Genomic DNA, 18,921 nt, shown 5'->3' on the forward strand with positions numbered 1-18,921 from the left:
TGTCTCCCTCTCTCTCTGCCCTTCCCTTGCTCACTCTGTCTTTCTTTCTCTCAAAAGTAAATAAACATTAAAATAAAATTTAAAAAAATTTTTTTAGCTAAACTAATCTCTAGGATAAAACAAATCCAAACATTTTAAATATGAAATTATGTGTGTGTTATACTATACACTGATAAAACAAGGAAAAGACATATAGCTGTTTTTTAAACCAGACTGTCAAATCACTTTGACTTGTTTTGATCACGTAAACTTGTTTTCTTGCTTCTGAAATCAGCATTTTTTGATGCAAAAGTTCTTTCTCTTAACCATAAACATGTTTAAATTTTTAGAATTTCATTTTATTTTCTTCGAATTTTGAAAATGTTAGTTTTATCTAAATGCTAATTAGTCCCTGTAAACCAATCAGGACAGAGGTCCTTCATTTTAATTTATTATTACTCTCAGAAGGTCGGAAGATGATTCACATGTACCCAGTGATTTTTTCCCCCCCTCAGGTACAGAGACACAGAGAAAGAACTTAAAGTTTAGTTCCATAGCTTTGGCTACGGGTCAGAAGTAAACACTGGAACATAAAATTTCACTGTTCCAGATCTCAAGAGACTGCTTGCTTTTCCACTGGGCACAAAGTATTGTCCTGATGTGAACTCACAGATAGAGAAACAACCAACAAATTAAAACAACAACAAACACAAATGCTCAGTCATCTGTCACTGAGCAAGGCTAGATTTCAGTTCTACCTGAGCATCCCAAGTGGCCAAACTGAAAACCAGATCCCCAGGCCTTGCTGCCACCAGTGGAGATAGCTACTGGTTGTGTGCAAACCAAAACCCCGGTCAAACTTGGCCAAGAATCAGAAACAAAAACAAAGCACAGCCAGAAAAGCAAAAACTGCAGGAAAATAGCAAGTCGGTGAAGGTAAAGTTCTCCTGCCATTTGGGATTTACCCCAGGAGCCCAGAGAAGCTCCGTCTGGGCTTCCAGCCCGTCAGATTTATGTTGTAAGCAATGTAATTTAATGGACTCCGCAGGATGAGTGTACTTGAGCATTTCACAGGCACCTCCAAGATGACAAAGCATAATTTTCAAAAAAGAAACAGAACTCTCACACAAATGTAAAATGAATAGATGCCAAAGATTGAGTTAACTCATCAGTGAGGAAACCAAGCAGAGTAAGGCTGGTTCACTGAGCATAATATCTGTAGTACTTTTTAGCTAAGTTGTGATTATACCAGTGTTTCATCTGGATTTTTTTTTTACTTGCTCAATCTTTATGTGAAAGCTCAAGGTAATTGTATTGAGTATTAAAGATTGAACCCTAATTATGAACCTCCAAGGGCCTATTATGAAGTATAATAATCCACTTTGAGTCTATATTAAATGGCCTTCAACTGCTGTGCTATTTGAGATGCTTAGTTTTTTTATAATTTTTATTCCTTCTTTCTTGCTCCCAACTGCCAATTCTTGCCTTCGTCATTATGCCAACCTTTTCTTTCTTTTTTTTAATGATTTTAGAAACCAGATATCAAGGCTTGTTTAAAAATATTCCAAACTATGAGTTACTAGGTGCAAGTGAGGTCTTGAGAGGGCTCTGTGTGCATGAAGTGAGTGTATTTCAGTTTGCCAATCTTGTGACATCCTTTTGGGCTGATCTGTGGTTGTTTAAACTCCTCAGTTCTGAGCTGTTTCCCATGTAGAGGACATTAATGGATAAGATACCTCTAGAGGGCTAGGATGCTGATTCTTTGACAAACTGGATATTCTAGAGGCTAGAGAAATAATTGTACAGTAGACAGGATATTCTTAAAATTTTTTTAATGTTTATTTTTGAGAGAGAGCAAGTGGAGGAGAGCAGAGAGAGAGAGAGAGAGACAGAATCTTAAGCAGGTTCCAGGCTCTGAGCTGTCAGCACAGAGCCCAACGTGAGGCTTGAACTCACGAACCATGAGATCATGACCTGAACCGAAGTCAGATGCTTAACCGACTGAGCCACCCAGGCGCCCTGACAGGATATTCTTTTACTCATCTCGTTTGCTACCTGCCTCCCTCCCAGTACTGTGGAGGTAGTGATGGCATCTAGTGCATCTTACAGTCCAGGGAAAAGACATTTTAAAAAGAAAAGGGGGAAAATAAAAAGCTCTGTAGTAAACCCTGCTGCTGTTAAGAGTTTTCCTTTGGTTACATGGCCAAAAGCATCTGTGCGATATCATGGAGAACCAATGGATTCCCTCGCACTGCATTGTAGCAATCCAACATTTTCTTTCTGGCTGATGGCAGTCATCTGGGGTGCCTTGATAAATAGCATTGTCGCCGTATAGAACTCAGTAGGGCCACGCTTGCTCTTCATTTCTCAGACACATTGTAATGTGATGCAGGTCTCTGAAGCACCACAGAATAAGGTTTCTGAGTTTCTACATGCTCTCGCTTCCTGAAGACAAGGGTGGCTTTCTTTCAAGGAAGATACTAATATTCCCATGGTATTATTATCTGAATAGGTGAAATGTCTGGGACAGCAATTCTGTACTGTTTGGAAGATATTTAGTTCTAATAGGTTCTCTGAAAACACTTTACAACTGAAGAATTGTGGGCTGTACAAGGCTGAGACCACATCAATCTTACTCTCTGCTATATATCCACTTCCTAGCAAGATGACTAGAATATGGGAAGCATTGTGTATGTGGGTTTTTTTTTTTTTAATGTTTATTTACTTTTGAAAGGGAGGGAGAGAGAGTGCAAGTGGGGGAGGGGCAGAGAGGGAGGGAGACAGAAGATCCCAAGCGGGCTCTGCACTGTCAGCACAGAGCCCGATGTGGGGCTTGAACTCATGAACTGCCAGATCATGACCTGAGCTGAAGTCGGATGCTTAACCGACAGAGCCACTCAGGCGCCCCTGATATACGTGTTTTTGAAAAGAGTAAATGAATGTTTTTGATACCCATTCACAACATTCATTCTGGATTTCCTTATTTTGTGGCTGAAGGTTTTGCCCCTAGTTCTCAGACATATCAAAGTTAAGTTTATGTACTTAGTTCCAGGTAACTCTGAAGCTCTGTGCAAAAGGACAAAAATACCCTCAGCATAAATGTATTCTTTGTGCTTCCAAAAGCGGGGTGATTCTCTTCCAGTATGCCATCAAAAATGAAAAGATGAAAATGAGTTGCTTTTTCCTATTTTGAAAATTTCACAACATTCTTGGTAAGAACTGGGGCTCTCCAGGGTCATATAAAAGCCAAGGCTGCAGGCCCCATAGCCTCGCTTGTGTACTCTTGAGCAGACCAGATACCTAATGTTTTTAAGATTAAATATAATCTTACTGGAGTATATTTAAGGAATTATAGCATTTTATAAAATAAATGTATATGTTCACTAATCTTAAGATGGTAAGGTGCAGATACCATTTTAGAAATGAGACAGTACAGGTTGGTACTATTCACTTTTATAATTAGGAAAAATTGTGTGGGGACCCAAGAAGTGTGAGCCTCGTCAGGTGAAAGTCCCTCCACCTGTAGACGTGCATTGCTCCCTCTTCCTTGCGATTCCTGACTCCAGAAGGCAATTTGGGCATTAAGACTTTGATAGCATTTCTCGGGTGGAAGCAGAATGGACAATGTTAAGAGCATGCCTAATGCAACCTAGCCATCGTATTATTTTTTTCCCCCCTAAGACGAATGTGTTTGAAATGTGAAGGCCAGCTTAAGTATTGAGAACTATTTTTTCATCCAGTCTCATGGACTTGGAAGGCATCTCCTCCTGGTGTGGCCCTTCCTCTTGCTACAACCTGGCTATAGTCTTAATTTTACAAAAATGGTTGCACTAGTGGGAAGTGAGCCAGTTAAACTGCAGATGGGTGAGAGGTTGGTTTACTGACCAAATAGAGTTGGTGGCTCAGACTTTGTAAAGAGATATTTAGAAATCATGACTCACTTTCTATATTCTGCATCGGATTGTCTCTCGTTACATTAATCATTAGTTTAACCTTTAGATGTAGCATAAGCCTTAAATTGACTTGTTTCTAAGAAGCCTTGCTTTTCTTAGCTCTAATGCTTGAAACGGTCTGTCAGTTCTCTGCCATTCTGTGCCTTCTTTCACTTTTTTTTTTTTTTTTTTTTTTTGGGACAGAGAGAGACAGCATGAACGGGGGAGGGGCAGAGAGAGTGGGAGACACAGAATCGGAAACAGGCTCCAGGCTCTGAGCCATCAGCCCAGAGCCTGACGCGGGGCTCGAACTCATGAACCGCGAGATCGTGACCTGGCTGAAGTCGGAGGCTTAACCGACTGCGCCAACCAGGCGCCCCTCTTTCACTTTGATGCCTTACCTGGATGGTCTGTCGGAGAGCTCAGAGATATAACGGAAACCGTAAATGTGAGCCATATATGCAATTTTAAATTTTCTTACGCTGAGAAAACTTTTTGAAAAGAGGAAATTAATTATAATATATGGGACAGCACAGGATTAGAATGGTGATGTTATTATCTACTGCTTAAGTAAGCTGTCCAGGGGCTCCTGGGTGGTTCAGTCAGTTAAGCACCTGACTTTTGATTTCGGCTTGGGTCATGATCTCACGGTTTGTGAGTTTGAGCCCCACATTCAGCTCTGTGCTGATTGTGCAGAGCCTGCTTGGGATCCTCTGTCTCCCTCTATCTCTGCCCCTCTCCTGCTTGTTCTCTCTCTCTCAAAAAACAAAACAAACTTAAATAAGCTGTCCCTTCTCTAAGCAGACTTTTTTCATTTCTAATAAAATAAGAGTAAAATTCTGTAAGTAGTGAGTAATATGAAGACTACTGTCTATGGTTAGATCACTTTGGGTCATCAGAGAATAAACTAAAGACTTTCTGTATTTTTAAGTAGCAAATTGTTGGTATATATGTAGATGTTCAGTAAATATTGAAGGAATTAGAGGTGCCTGGGTTGTTCAGTCAGTTAAGCATCCGACTCTTGATTTTGGCTCAGGTCATGATCCCAGGTTCACGGGACAGAGCCCCATGTCGGGCTCTGTGCTGACTGTGGAGCCTGCTTGAGATTCTCTCTCTCTCCCTCTGCCCCTCCCCTGCTCATGTGTGCACATGCACGTGCGTGCTCTCTCTCTCTCCCACCCTCTAATATACATACACACACACACACACACACGTGTGTGTGTGTGTGTGTGTGTGTGTGTATAATCATTCACAAATCATGAGTGCCAGCTGTCCTTGGTTAACTGAGAGTAAAAACAGTTACTACATCTTTTTGTTCTTCTTCAATTGGATCACTAGGTGGGTAGAAGAGGAATTGGAAAGAAAAAAATAGCATTTAGCAATAGTCTAGTGACTCCACATTGGGGAAACACAGAGCCAAGGTCTAGGTATATTTCTTTGTTAACGATAGTCTGTGACTGTTGCTATTAAAAGCAGGGTTCTCTATACTTGAGAGCAAACTCTGGGTTCTTGTTACACCAGCACTACAAGCTATTGCCTCTTGATGGTGCCACACATTTAAAGATTCCTGCTCAGACTTGAGGGATGTGTGCTGTGAATCTTCACATGGGTTAGCATTCTGGGCTAAACGCAAAAATAGACCAGGCACCTTGGACTAAGAACCAGATGCCATGTCTGCTAAGGAACGAGTCTCATCCTTTTTTAGGTGATAAACCCATATAGGAAGGCTTGCTAACTAAATAAGAAGTAAAGCTCATAAATAAAATTCACAGAAAAATGTACAAATGATGAAAATTGAAAATATAGCATATCAATACCAACAGGGTAATGTGGGAGTACCAGTGATTCTTCACAGAAAAATGATCCCTGTATTGGTTGTTAAATTATCGAAATTAAAAGCCACTTATGGATCTACCTTTTTAAAAATTTCTCATCCGTAGGTTTAGTGACCATGCTGGCTAATTGGAATGTGAATTTTTCTTCCCCAATTCTAGAAAAGTTTATGGGAATATTTGCTATGAAGAGTGCTTTTAAAGTTTGTGATTAGCTTTTCCACAAAAATTATAAAACAAGTATTACAATAGAAACACATACATCACTTTTTCATTGGAAGGATTTTATCAACCATTTCAATGTGCAGATTAAAATCTAACAGGCACTTGAAAAAAGTGAATCTCTTTCTTTGAAGTAATTGTAGATATACGTGCAATTCTGGGAAATAATTCAGAGAGACCCTGTGCACCCTTTACCCAGTTTCCTCTAGTGCTAACATCTTGAGAAACTATAGTTGCAATATCACAGCCAGTATATGGACATTGATACAGAACAGATCTATCACCCCAGTCTCTCCTGCAGGCTTCCTACAGCCTCTCCACTTTCCTCCTACTCTCAGCTCCTCTTTAACCCCTGACATCTGTTCATCTGTTCTCCATAGCTATAATTTTATCATTATAGGACAATTACATGCATGCAATCATATGCTTTGAGTTTAGCTTCTTCCTCTCTGCATAATTCTTTGGAGATCGGGCCAGGTTGTTGCATGACATTCACTTTTCTTCAGCTCCAAGTCTGGGATGTATGAGGTAAAGGAAATCACTGGGAATTCATTTCTGGGTCCCTAGGTGCCTAGCTGATCAGCTGCCTTTTCCCCATCTTTCAGTCTTCTTACATTTGTCCTATTTAGAACATGGCCAGGGTTCTTACATGTACTTGGTGGGAGGAATAGGGAAAAGTACCTCCTCTCCATCTTCCCAGAGGCAGAAGTCAGGGAGGTTCATGTTTTAAGTTTCAGAACAGCCAAGAACTTTGCTCTGGTGGAGTCTAATTGACCTCAAGGGGGAAATCTTTATGTTGGGAGCATGTTCTGTTGAAGAATTTGGGTTTGGAAAAACTGATGTTTCTCATTCGAAATTCCTAAGACCATATCCCAGCTCTGGGATTGTAATTTGGATTTCGAGAGAAGACAGTTTTAATAAAATACGGAGTCGAATGAAAAGGAACAAGTTTCTCAGACATGGATTCTGCTTTCATTTTGATTACAGAATAAGAGAGCAGGATTCTGAAAGTCCATCTTTCTCCTTAGATCCTGAAAACCAAGGCCTAAATCATGTCACGCAAAGATTGCAATTTTAAAAGTTGTTCCGGGAAAAAGGAAAATGGAGTTACTTTCTTAACATCTCCAATAGGGAAAGAAGACTTGTCACTGTTTATTTGGCATTTCTATATATAAAACTGTCGCATGCTTTTTTGAACTTTAGCACATAGTATTTGCCATTGGCTTTATCTCTCATAAGTAGTTGCATTACAGAACTTTCAGTTGATGTATGATAGTCCACCCTTTCTTTTTTTTACATGTTAGCCCCTCCCACTTTTTTACTCTACCAACTTCTTGATGCATAAAAGGAGTCCCTTACTTTGTTTCAGGATAGATTTTCTGTTACGAAGATTCAGTTGTGGTACCTGTCATGCACTGATTTTGATTGAACAAAAGAAAATATTACCTACATTCTAAGAGTACGGCAGCAGATGGCATTTTATAAGTTATGATCCTTCAGGGGAAACAAACAAACAAAAATATCCTCTGGAACTTGATTAAGCCAAGGCGAAAATGTCAACAAATGACAGTATATTAGACTTTTGTTGCGTTTCCTTTAATGATGTGGAGTAATAGCACACATTTGTTAACAGAAGGGGTTTAGGCACTTTGTAGATTTTCTTCTGGAACACTGTCCACGGAAGAGTGTTACTTCCAAAAATAATCGGCATACTTTTTAGATACTATGTGGAAATTATGGATTACATTGATCACATGAATTTCCTTTCTTTATGGCCAGTGTTTTTCAGTCTGTAGGAAGAAGTGCATTTTCTTCCTTCAGTGATCTGAATTGAGGCAATAATGTTACAGAGTCACTCATAATTGGCACTTTCCTTGAAGTGATATCTATTAATATTTTAAGAATAGTTCACCTCAGCCCTTATATTATTCACCTCAATTCTTATAAAAGCAAAACTTCATCATTTGCATGTCTGCCAGTTGAGTGGAAATGGCAAAATGATGGCAAAAGGCATCAGAAAAAGGACTAAAATACAGAAGATCTGAGTTAGATGCTTCTTGTGGTGACAGATTAACTTGAGTCTGCTGAACAAATTCAAGAAATAACTGGAGGTGGAAAATGCAAGTGGCAGAAAGCATTCTTGGTCTAAAAGCAACAGGATTCATTAAATTAAGTGATAGTATTTTAGGGCATTTTTGGTAAATGAAAATCAAAAATAAACATTACTTCAGCATACATATGTATTATATATAATTTATATAATTACATAGCATATTTCACATTACTGAATTATTAGATATATTAATAATTAAATATATCTGGCAAATGTATTAATGATTTTAAATGCTATGTGCTAATTATATATACAAATACGTATCTATATATATATCTTAATTACAAGCTCCTAAAATAGGGACATAGATAGAAATAGTAGGGGCGAAAAAAAAAAAAAAGAAATAGGAGGGGCAAGTAGGTTTAAGGGCTGACACACCAGTGAGTAATCATAATTAAAAAAAAAATAACCTGCAGTGTGAGAGATTGACTTATGAAATGAGATTAAAACAACTGAGTTTCTTTGTCTGAGTCTGAGCAAAGACAGGATATGATAAGGTCCTCAGGTATTTGAATGATGCACGTACTCATAGGGCAGGAACACTAATGATCTCTCGAGTATGAGGTGTAGCCACAGGCAGTGTGAAATATAAATCTGCGTTTTATGTCAAGCATGAAGTGTGTACATTGGAGAGGAACATGGATTTTTTGGAGGGCAGTTCTTTCTAGAAGTTACTCCCCTGGACTTCCTGTGGGAAATCTATGTTGCCCTGTATTGATTGGGATACAGGGACCAAATGGCAGTGAGTGACTGAAAAGATTCCTTCCTCCCTGGGTTACTATGGCAACTGGGCAGCCCTCTGTTGCCCAAAGCTCAGGCATGTGATGCACCACACGGGGGGAGGGAGTTTTGAGCAGTGGAGGAATTTTTCCCTCCTTCCAGACTGGCAGAAGAACCCCATAGATCTGTGAATTTTTCAGGGAGACATTTGGCCGCATGACGTATTTTTCCTGTGTTGCCTTTCACTGAGAACAATTGGATTTGGCTTTTAGACTTGCTTGTTTATACAGTACAGTATACAGTACTTGCTTGTTTATACAGTACAGTAATCCCTCCTTATCTGCAGCTTTACTTTCCCTGGTTTCAGTTACCCGCTGTCAACCTCGGTCTAGACGCAGCTGATCCTCCTTCTGACCTACCACCGGAAGGTCAGTAGCAGCCTAACGCTATGTCACAAGACCTACATCACTCACCTCACTTCATCTCATCACGTAGGCACGTTATCATCTCACATCACCATAAGAAGGGTGCGTACGGTACAAGATATTTTGAGAAAGACCATATCCCTACTTCTATTGCAGTGTATTGTTATATTGTTGTATCTTATTATTACTTCTTATTGTTCATCTCTTACTGTGCCTAATTTATACATTAAACTTTGCCACAGATGAGTATGTATAGAAAAAACCACAGTGTATATAGGGCTCAGTACCATCGGTGGTCTCAGGTACATCCCACGGGTCTTGGAACATATCCCCCTCACCTAAGGGAGGACTCCTGTATTTATGATGTTGCCTGGGAGCCACAAGACAATTATCTATGTCACTTCCATTTTTTTATGGAAATCCTCTTTAATCATTGATAACAAGCACTGAGCACTTGCCTTGTGACAGACACTAATTTATTCTTTAGAATAAAACTTTATCCCGCACACACTCCTTTACTGATTTCTCACAAGAACTCTAACATAGGTGCCGATCTTATCATCTGTGTTTTGCAGACCAGATTATAGAAATTCAGAAGGTTGAACTCGTTCAGTGCTTCTGTGTTTTAAGTCTGGTAAGTGCCAGAACTTCAAATCCAAATCTTTGTTCTTCCCATTAAATCAGACTTAGACACAGGTTCTGCTCTGAAGATCCAGTGGTTCTGTGGGAGAGAGAATTCAATTTCCCCACATATCCTTACGATATATGGTTACAGAGAGAAGCACTGAGCTTTCTTCATGGAGTCCTGATATCTTTATTTCAAAGCTTTTCGTCTTTCTGCTCACTTTACTCCTAATTTTCCTGGAGAAGTGGGACGTACCCCTTCTCTTACAGAGTATCTATTCTGCATGAAGGCAGGGCACACTATCCTAGATTCCCAAGGGCTGGGAAGGATGGGAAGTGAAGTGTTGAGCTTTGGTAACTTATTTGAGACTGAGAGTGCATTTGGGTTTGAAGGGAGGTAGGGAAGTAGGATAGTAAATCTATGGGGTGCTCCAGTGATGATAATTTATTATTTCTTGGGGCGGGGGGAAGAAGGGGATTTGAGTACATTTGCGGACAGAGGCGAAGGATTCAACAAAGAAGAAATAAGAATGTAGGAGAGGGATAATTGGTAGAACAAAACCATAAAGATGGGAGGAGGGAATGTGGATGCAGTGATTCAGGTAGAGGACTTCACCTTGGAGAGACTGAGGGACTCTCCTTAGACACCTGTGCTAACACTTAAATTATATGTAGTGTGTTTCAGAAACTATTATATATGCTATTTTTAAAATCCTCATGACAACCATACAAGGAAGATATTCTAGCAATTCCACGCTTCATACACAAAGAACTAAGACTCACAGAAGCTACATGACTTTCCCAGGGCCACGCAAGTAGCTACGGAACCAGCGTTCAAACTGAAGCGGTCTGGCTCCAGAGTTCATGCTGTTAGCCACCGCGGTACATTGAAGAAAGGTGGACCCGATATATAGAAAGAGGTAGAGGAGGAAAGTTTAGGGCATTGAGCAGGATGACCTTGCTCTCCTTAGACAGTGTGTTTGTGTATTTGAGTGTATTGACTGTATTTGAGAAAAGGGTACTGAAAAATCACCGAGTGCCCTGATTATCTGCAGATGTCTTACCCTCCCTCAGTATCTGGTTATCCACTATTATGGAGGCAGAATAGGAATACATGATACAAAATCCTGATAGTAGCCTGCACATAACAAATGCTTGATGTTCAAGTAGCAGCCGTCACATTATTCAGTAACTCTTCAGATAACTTGCAGTTGCCTCCAGAACAGATACAGTCATACAAAGCCATTGCTCTTTCGTTTGTCAGATGGGCCTCTCTCCAGTACAGTTCTCCGATGGGGCACACACGTACATGCTATTTAAACGATGGATGGCAGAATAAAGCGCTTCCCTGACCACAAGCCTGAAGGTAGACTTCCCAGGTAGACCGTAAAATAAAATGTTCTTAGCTAGACATTAAACTGACTTTTATAAAGATAATTTGTAAAACCAAAAAAATGAAAACTCCTCACTTATATATACAATTTCTTTCTCAGATCAGTTGTCCTAAACTGATAAAAGTACTACTAAGGCAGGGCTTCCTGGGGGCTCAGTCAGTTGAGCGTCCGACTCTTGATTTCAGCTCCGGTCATGATTCCAGGGTCATGGAATCAAACCCAGTGTTGGGCTGCATGCCGAGCATGGAGACTACTTAAGATTCTCTTTCTCTCTCTCTCTCTCTCTCTCTCTCTCCCTCTGCCCCTCTCCCGCACTTGTGCATTCTCTCTCTCTAACAAAAAAAAAATTGTTTTTTTAATAATAATAATACCAAGGCAATGTTCTGGAAATGTGAAGGCCAGTTATGAGGTCAAAGGACTCTGTCTCCGCATAAGACTGCCCTCTCTTCTGACACCAAGCACAAACTGAGAGACTCCCAGAAACCACCGACGGGTTCATTAACTCACTAGAAGGTCTCACAGAACCCACTGACAGCTATTAAAGTCAGGATTATCACTTATTACAGGATTATCATTTATTTATTATCTTTATCTACGATAAAGGATCAGCCAGGGAAGAGATGCAGAGTCAGGAGGTTCCAAATGTGAAACTTCTACTGCCCTCTCCCTGTGGAACTGGGAGTATTAGTCTACCTGCATTGGTGCGTGACAGTACACATGGAGAATTGGCAGCCAGGGAAACCTTCCTGAGCTTCAGTGCCCAGGATTTTTATTAGGACTTCATCATGTAGGCATGACCGATTGATGGGTTGTCCACTTGGTTAATCTTATCTCCAGGTTGACTGATACCACATGCCTCCCAGGCCCCCCCCCCCCCCAAAATCACATGGTTGTCTTTCTGGAGTGGCCAGACCTCACCCTGAGAGCGATTATCAGGAGTGTCCAACCTGATGCTAAACAAAGACAATCCTATCAGATATGACATAGAGTACCTTCCAGAAGCCAACAGCAAAGGCCTGACCCCTCTCTGGGCCAGGCCCATTCTTAATGACACAGAAAATAAAGGAGCTGCCTTTAGTAGGATCCCTGAGGCTCTCATCTCTAACTTTTGGGCCCATTACCTGCTTGAAATTAAGCAAGGCTTATCAGTCATAATGGGCTTCTGTGGAGAAAACGAAAGAAAAAAATCTCTCTCTCAGGCTTAAAACAACATGGATCTGTTTCTCCTTCACTCTCCATGGCCAGCATGGGTTGAATGAGGTCTCTGCTCCACATTTCCTTGCTCCGGGTCCAAGTTCATGGAGCCAGCACCATCTGGAGTGCCACTCTGCCATGGCATAGCAAGACATGTAATGAATCATGCACTGGCTGTCCAGGCAGAAGTGACACACGTTGCTTCTCACACTTCGTTGGCCAATGCAAGTTTGGTGATCATATGTGGTGTAGGGGTGGGGAATTGAAAAGCCATTTTACCCTGTGTCCAAAAAGGTGAGAAATGATCATAATTGCCCCAGTTACTACCCGAAGGGATTTATCTCTAAAAACCAATAGACTCACATAAAAGACTTTTAACCATTGCTTCTGTTTTTTACCTCCTGATTGTCCCGCCTAAGTGAGACATCAGAATGTGTTCATGGAATCCTGGAAATTCTGCATCCTTGTGGTCAGCTCCATCTCATTCTGCCATCCACTTTTAGGCCAGGGCCACTGACTCTTGCTGGTGTTTCATTTAGGGTTTTTGGTATTTGCTAAGTCCTGATACAAAGAGAAAGTTGACCCAGTTCCCTGCGTGTACCTCGTCCTTCTTCCTCCAAAGAATCCCGTCTCTCTAGCTGCAGAATAGTTGCTAATCCCTGAGCATACTGTGTTATTCCATGCTCTATGCCTTTGTGCATATGGTTCCTTTATAGAAATGCCCATCCCAAGGTACCTGGGTGGCTCAGTCGGTTGAGCATCCGACTCTTGGTTTCGGCTCAGGTCATGATCTCACGGTTCGTGGGATTGAGCTCCTTGTTGGGCTCTGTGCTGACAGCATGGAGCCTGCCTGGGATTCTCTCTCTTCCTCTCTGCCTGCCCCTCCCCGTGTGTGCTCTCTCTTTCTCTCAAAATAAATAAATAAACATTAAAAAAAGAAAGAAAGAAATGCCCGGCCCACGCCACTGTCCAACACCTCACACAGACTCATATTTATCCCAAGGACTCAACTCAAATTTGTCTTCCTGGAATTTTTGTCTACTACTTCCTTATATGTGAATCTATTGGTTTTCTGTAAAGCTCCTTTACCACCCTTTGCTTTAATTGACCATTTGTGCCTTTTGCTAAGGATGTAAAGGTAGACATGCTGTCTCTTTCCATGTGTGTATCCACATTAGTGGCCAGAGAGTAACTTCATAGGTCTTTATTGAATCTCTAGAGCTAACAGGAGAGAGAAGTATGGCCCATACAGAGCAGTTATAGTAGGTCCTCTTAAGAAAAAATACCTTCTTTCAATTAAATTATTTCTAACCACTAAAAGTTGACCCTTTCTTTTATATAACAAGTGACCCGACATGGTTACCTATAACGGAAGGAGTTTAGTAAAGATTTCAGCTGTGCTTCGGTATCAGCAACTGGTTTTTTGCACAGTTTGTTTGTGCATTACACTTACAGTCCTGTGGCCTAGACTGGCTGCTGTTGGTTACCAGGAGATGGATGGGGTTGGCAGATGGACGAGGTCCCTGATGGAGGGCTGTGAACTGCAGTGAGGCATTGCCAGACACGTTCCTCTGACAAAGAAAGAAAGCTCTGAGGTCAAAACACATTCAGTCTGCCACTTTTTTTTTTCTAATTGCCGCGGGAAAGAATTGCATACCATTTTCTTCAGGTATATATTTTAAGATCCTGTGCCCCCATTCCAAGCGTTCTGTAATATATGCAGTATGTGGAGAGGAGGAAAGGAAAATAGTGAGGGAGATCAAAAAAAAAATGTATTTAAAATAATTTGATTCAAATGACCTACTTTCCAAGCCCATAACACCAATGTTTTGTGCCAATCAGATGCATAGGCCGTGCACAAATGGCTTCTCAGGAGAATACACAGCAGAATGCTGATTGGGAGACGTGGGCAGGAACTGGACATCTTCAAGAGGGTGGCCCTCCCAACTTGGCAGGTGGCCAGGTGAAGCACCAGATGAAATGGAGTTTTAGGTAGGGGGCCACTCATCTCATTGCCAGTCCCTGGTGGTACTTGACGTTCCAGCATAATTCTTAACAGTGCCCTGTTTGGGTCTCAAAAGTGTCCTGGTCTGGAATGGGCACCCTGGTTTTAGGTCCCCCAGAATGGAGAATATTGGAGTGATGGGTGGGAAGCAGCAAGACTCCAGAGTGAAGAGGGCTCAAGGGAGAATTATTTTATGAGCGTACATTCTGTACAGGGTTTTCCTTAAAAGGCTTCATATAGTGCTTTCCGAAATGCCTCGCAGACTCTCTTCTGACGCACTTCTCGACATCAGTTTATTTTTCTTCGGTGCAGCTTTCATGGGGCCAGTGTGTCTCAGCACAGCCTGGATTTCTTTTAGACTCACGGGCAGCAGGACCGCATGTGTGTGTGACTCAAGCCTGGACAGATTGGCTGTGAACGGGGTGATAAGAATAGAGAGAGGCGCATACCAGTAGACCACACTTCCTGTGCACAAGCCTTTGAATACTGCATTTCACTGTCTGAAATAGCATTCATCTTAAGGCTGGGATCATTTATTCCCCGTGGAATTAAGCAATAGCACTGGCAGCAAAAGCAACTATTTTGGGAAGGAGATGTGGGAGGAATTTTGCCGTGTCTGACAGGCTAGGCAGAAATACCCTTCGTGCTTTTGAAGACCACGCTGTTCGCCGAAGCCCCGGCAAATGGGAATTGACGACTTTCAGATAATCCCACATGTAAGTAATGTCCAGGCTAATGTACACACACTGTGATCTGTAAAGGTCAGTAAAGACTGAGTTTAGATGCTTCAACTTAAGTCCCCCAAATGGCAGAAAGAAGAACTTTTCTTTGGAGATGAGCAGTAGCTTCTAACGCAGATGCTGTTGAGAAGGGTTAAACTATAACACCTCGTTCCTGTCCCTCTCTTGACATATGCCCTAGAACGTTGTTTTTTGCAAATTCCCATGTAAACGTTTCTCGATTGTTGAAGGGGTTTCAAATAAGGCAATGAGGGCTGTGCCCCCCCCACTCCCTCCCCATAAAGCTGAGGTGGGTAGGGCTTGGCAGCCGGTGGCAGCTGCAGAGATAAATAAACACCGGGCTCCTGGATGGGCAGGATGCAGGAGCGCGTGGGAAGAGGTTGTGCGGCTATGAGTACCTTCCGTGGGACGAGGCCATGAGGACGGAGCTGCAGCTGGAGACCAGAAGTTCAGTCAGTGAAAGGGAGGTGGGGGCTTAGAGGAGCCAGTTTAATAGTCCTTTTGATCAAGCTATTGTATTTGCGGGGGCTGGGGGGGAGCATACTTTTTAGAGGACGGGTAAAAGCCAGATACGACTTAAATTTTTCTGTCTTGTCACTTAATTCATGTATTTTAATGGAAACCAGGGAATTATGTTGGTCTGTTCCAATTTAACTTTTCTATTAGATGGTCCTTCAACTAGTAAAGAGCTGACTGCCAGAATTTTGTCTTTATAAATTAGCTGCCATTAGAAAGTGAAAATAGCAGCCCAGTGTTACTTTAAAATGTTCTATTTTGTTACTGATAACCAGTTTGGAAAATGTTTATCTATGGAAGGCTTCCGAGTTCTGTTTTCAATGTGGTACATATAACCACAACAGGGTTTTGTTGTTGTTGTTGTTATTTTATCATTTTTCTTTTCACTTTGGCCTTGGAATTATTGTGGGAGGCAAAGATGTTGAGGTTCCCCACCCCAAAGAGTGCTATCCAGGCTATGACAAGCATCTCATAAATTATATCCTATGCCTCACAAACATATAAGTGAATTTGCTTAAAGTCAAAAACATCAATATCTACTTGTTTTGCATGGGAAACTTGGTGAAGGGTCAGTAGTGGTATTGTTATAGATATTAATGGCCTGTATATTGATTTTTTTAAGTTTATTTATTTATTTTGAGAAAGAGAGAGTATGTGCAGGGGAGGGACAGAGCGAGAGCAAGAGAGAGAGAGAGAGAGAGAGAGAGAGAGAGAGAGAGAGAGAGAATCCCAAGCAGGCTGACTTGTCAGTGTGGAGCCCAATGCAGGACTTGAACCCACGAACCATGAGATCATGACCTGAGCCAAAATCAAGAGTCAGACGCTTAACCGACTGAGCCAGACACCCCTTATATTGATTTTTGTAAACAAGTGAACTATCATTTTATTTTTCAGTTAACTGAACCAAAGATGTAATGGTATCAGAATCTGAAATACCTTGATGTCTTTCTATCTGGACTTGACATGAAAAGTTTTTCATTTTTATGCAACATTTCTACTTCTTTATAATTTTATTTTTTCTTGATTTTTATTTTGTGTTTATTTATTTATTTTGAGAGAGAGAGAGCACAAGTGGGGGAGGAACAGGGCAGGGGGAGAGGGAATCCCAAGCAGACTCTGCACTGACAGAGCCCTATGTGGGGCTTGAACCCATGAACCATGAGATCATGACCTGAGCTGAAGTCAAGAGTTAGATGCTTAACCAACTGAGCCACCCAGGTGTCCCTCTACTTCTTTATAATTTTAATTACTCATGTGAGAAAATGGTGGAAAATACCTTTTCTTGTAAGAAGACATAAGAAAAGTATTGAAAAATTTGAAGCATGTCAAGAAAAAAATATTGAAAAAATTAAAAAAAAAATTATATTTTAAATTAAAAGATCCTTTAAGTAGTATTCGTCTTTTTGTGCATCTATTTGTCTAGGATGTTAGAGAATTAATTTTAAGTGCAAGTGTTAAGTTGGCTAATATGTTAGAGGCAGAGAGATAGAAATGGAAGGAGGGTGGAGATTTTTTAAAAAGGAGATTGAGGGGCACCTGGGTGGCTCGGGTGGGTGGCCGACTCTTAATTTCGGTTCAAGTCATGATCTCGCCATTCCTGAGTTCGAGCCCTGCATTGGGATCCAGGCTGACAGTGCGGAGCCTGTGTGGGATTCTCTCTCTCTCTCTCTCTCTCTCTGTCCTCTCTCTCCCTCTCTCTCTCTCTCTCTGTCCTCTCTCTTCCTCTCGTGCACATGCTCTATGTGAGTAAATAAGTAAATAAGTAAACTTAAAAATGGATTTACCTGTGGGATGAAATTGCCAGTGGTCCCAGCCTCTTCAGTCTTTTTATTTGTGATTGTCTGCATTCTCACACACTCACTGACCTTCCCGTCTTCTGTGTTCTAGGAGAGACAGCGTCTGGAGACGATCCTCAGTCTCTGTGCTGAATACACAAAGCCCGACAGTCGCTTGTCCACTGGCACCACCGTGGCAGATGTGCAGAAAATCAATAAGGAGCTCGAGAAGCTGCAGCTCTCTGATGAGGAGTCTGTGTTTGAAGAAGCTGTGATGAGCCCTGAAACCAGATACAGGTGCCACCAGAAAGGCTCTCTCCAAGAGACGGACTTGGCAGTCTTCGGGGGCGTTGGTCAGAGCAGCGCCAGCTTCCTTTCCCCCAGGAGCATCAGGAATGAGGACCTGCTCAGGGACCTCACGTCTACCTTCCTGAAATCTTCCAACGAGTCCGCTTATCTTAGTATCCTACCGAAGGTAAAGGCTACAGAGCAAGAAAGACCAGGATTTAGGGCCTGGGGCTCTGTGTCTGCATTGGCCTAGAGACTAGAGGTTTTACCGTGCTTGTTTTCCAAAATGTTTTCAGTGAAGCTTCCATTTAAGAGGTAATTAGCTAAACAATGGGCAGCAAATTAGGGTGTTTAGTGTGAAGTAACAAATTTGCACTGTAAAAAACGTAGCAGTACAGAAAAGTAAGAAGAAGGAAGTTTCTCTTTTCTCTGCCCTCTCCCAGTTGTACACCTGAGAGATAAACACAAAGTATCTTACCTGCCTTCTTAATATTTCTGTGCATATACAAAGCCCCATGTTATAGGTACAGATGTACAGATACACACACATAGCGTTCTGGTCTTTCTTTCCTCACTAAATGTCTTACACATCTTTGTGTTTCAGTACACACAGCTCTGCCTCATTCTTTTCAACAGCTGAATAGTATTCTCTTGTTTGGAAATACTAGTTATTTTATTATTATTTTTTTTAAGTTTATTTGAGAGAGACAGAGCACGAGTGGGGGAGAGGCAGAGAGAGAGGGAGAGAGAGAATCCCAAGCAGGCTCCATGCTGTCATCATGGAGCCTGATGCAAGGTTCTCACCCACGAAACTGAGAGGTCATGACCTGAGCCGAAACCAAGAATCAGACACTTAACCGACTGAGCCACCCAGGCACCCCTGGAAATACTATTTAAATTGTTTTCTACTTTTTTTATTAATAAAACATATATGCAGCAAATATTCTAGTATGTGTGTGTATATACACACACACACACACACACACACACACATATAGATGTATAGATAGGTAGAAAGATAATCTATACAGATATATCTATACAGATATATATATACCTATATATATGTCTATATATATATTTGCACCACTGTGCAAATGTATCTGCAAGATCACTTACTAAAATTGAAATTAATGGATGAAAGAGTTTGCATATTATTCAT

At 41.3% G+C, this 18,921-nt stretch overlaps 1 protein-coding gene across 16 annotated transcripts in view; it reads left to right on the forward strand.

Annotated features, from left to right (window-relative positions):
* PHLDB2 (pleckstrin homology like domain family B member 2) overlaps positions 1 to 18,921 on the forward strand; it is a 226,997-nt gene that overhangs the window by 142,684 nt on the left and 65,392 nt on the right. For 13 of the 16 annotated variants that reach the window (XM_053220826.1, XM_053220828.1, XM_027077706.2 and 10 more), the window contains one exon: positions 17,584 to 17,946. In XM_053220826.1, coding sequence (XP_053076801.1) covers positions 17,584 to 17,946 — 363 coding nt within the window. Of the gene's footprint in view, positions 1 to 14,461; positions 15,157 to 15,192; positions 15,648 to 17,583; positions 17,947 to 18,921 lie in introns of those variants that run through there. The other 3 variants (XM_027077714.2, XM_027077713.2, XM_053220836.1) reach the window with 3 other exon arrangements.

The sequence above is a fragment of the Acinonyx jubatus genome, chromosome C2, assembly GCF_027475565.1.
Source record: "Acinonyx jubatus isolate Ajub_Pintada_27869175 chromosome C2, VMU_Ajub_asm_v1.0, whole genome shotgun sequence".
Classification (NCBI taxonomy): Eukaryota; Metazoa; Chordata; class Mammalia; order Carnivora; family Felidae; genus Acinonyx; species Acinonyx jubatus.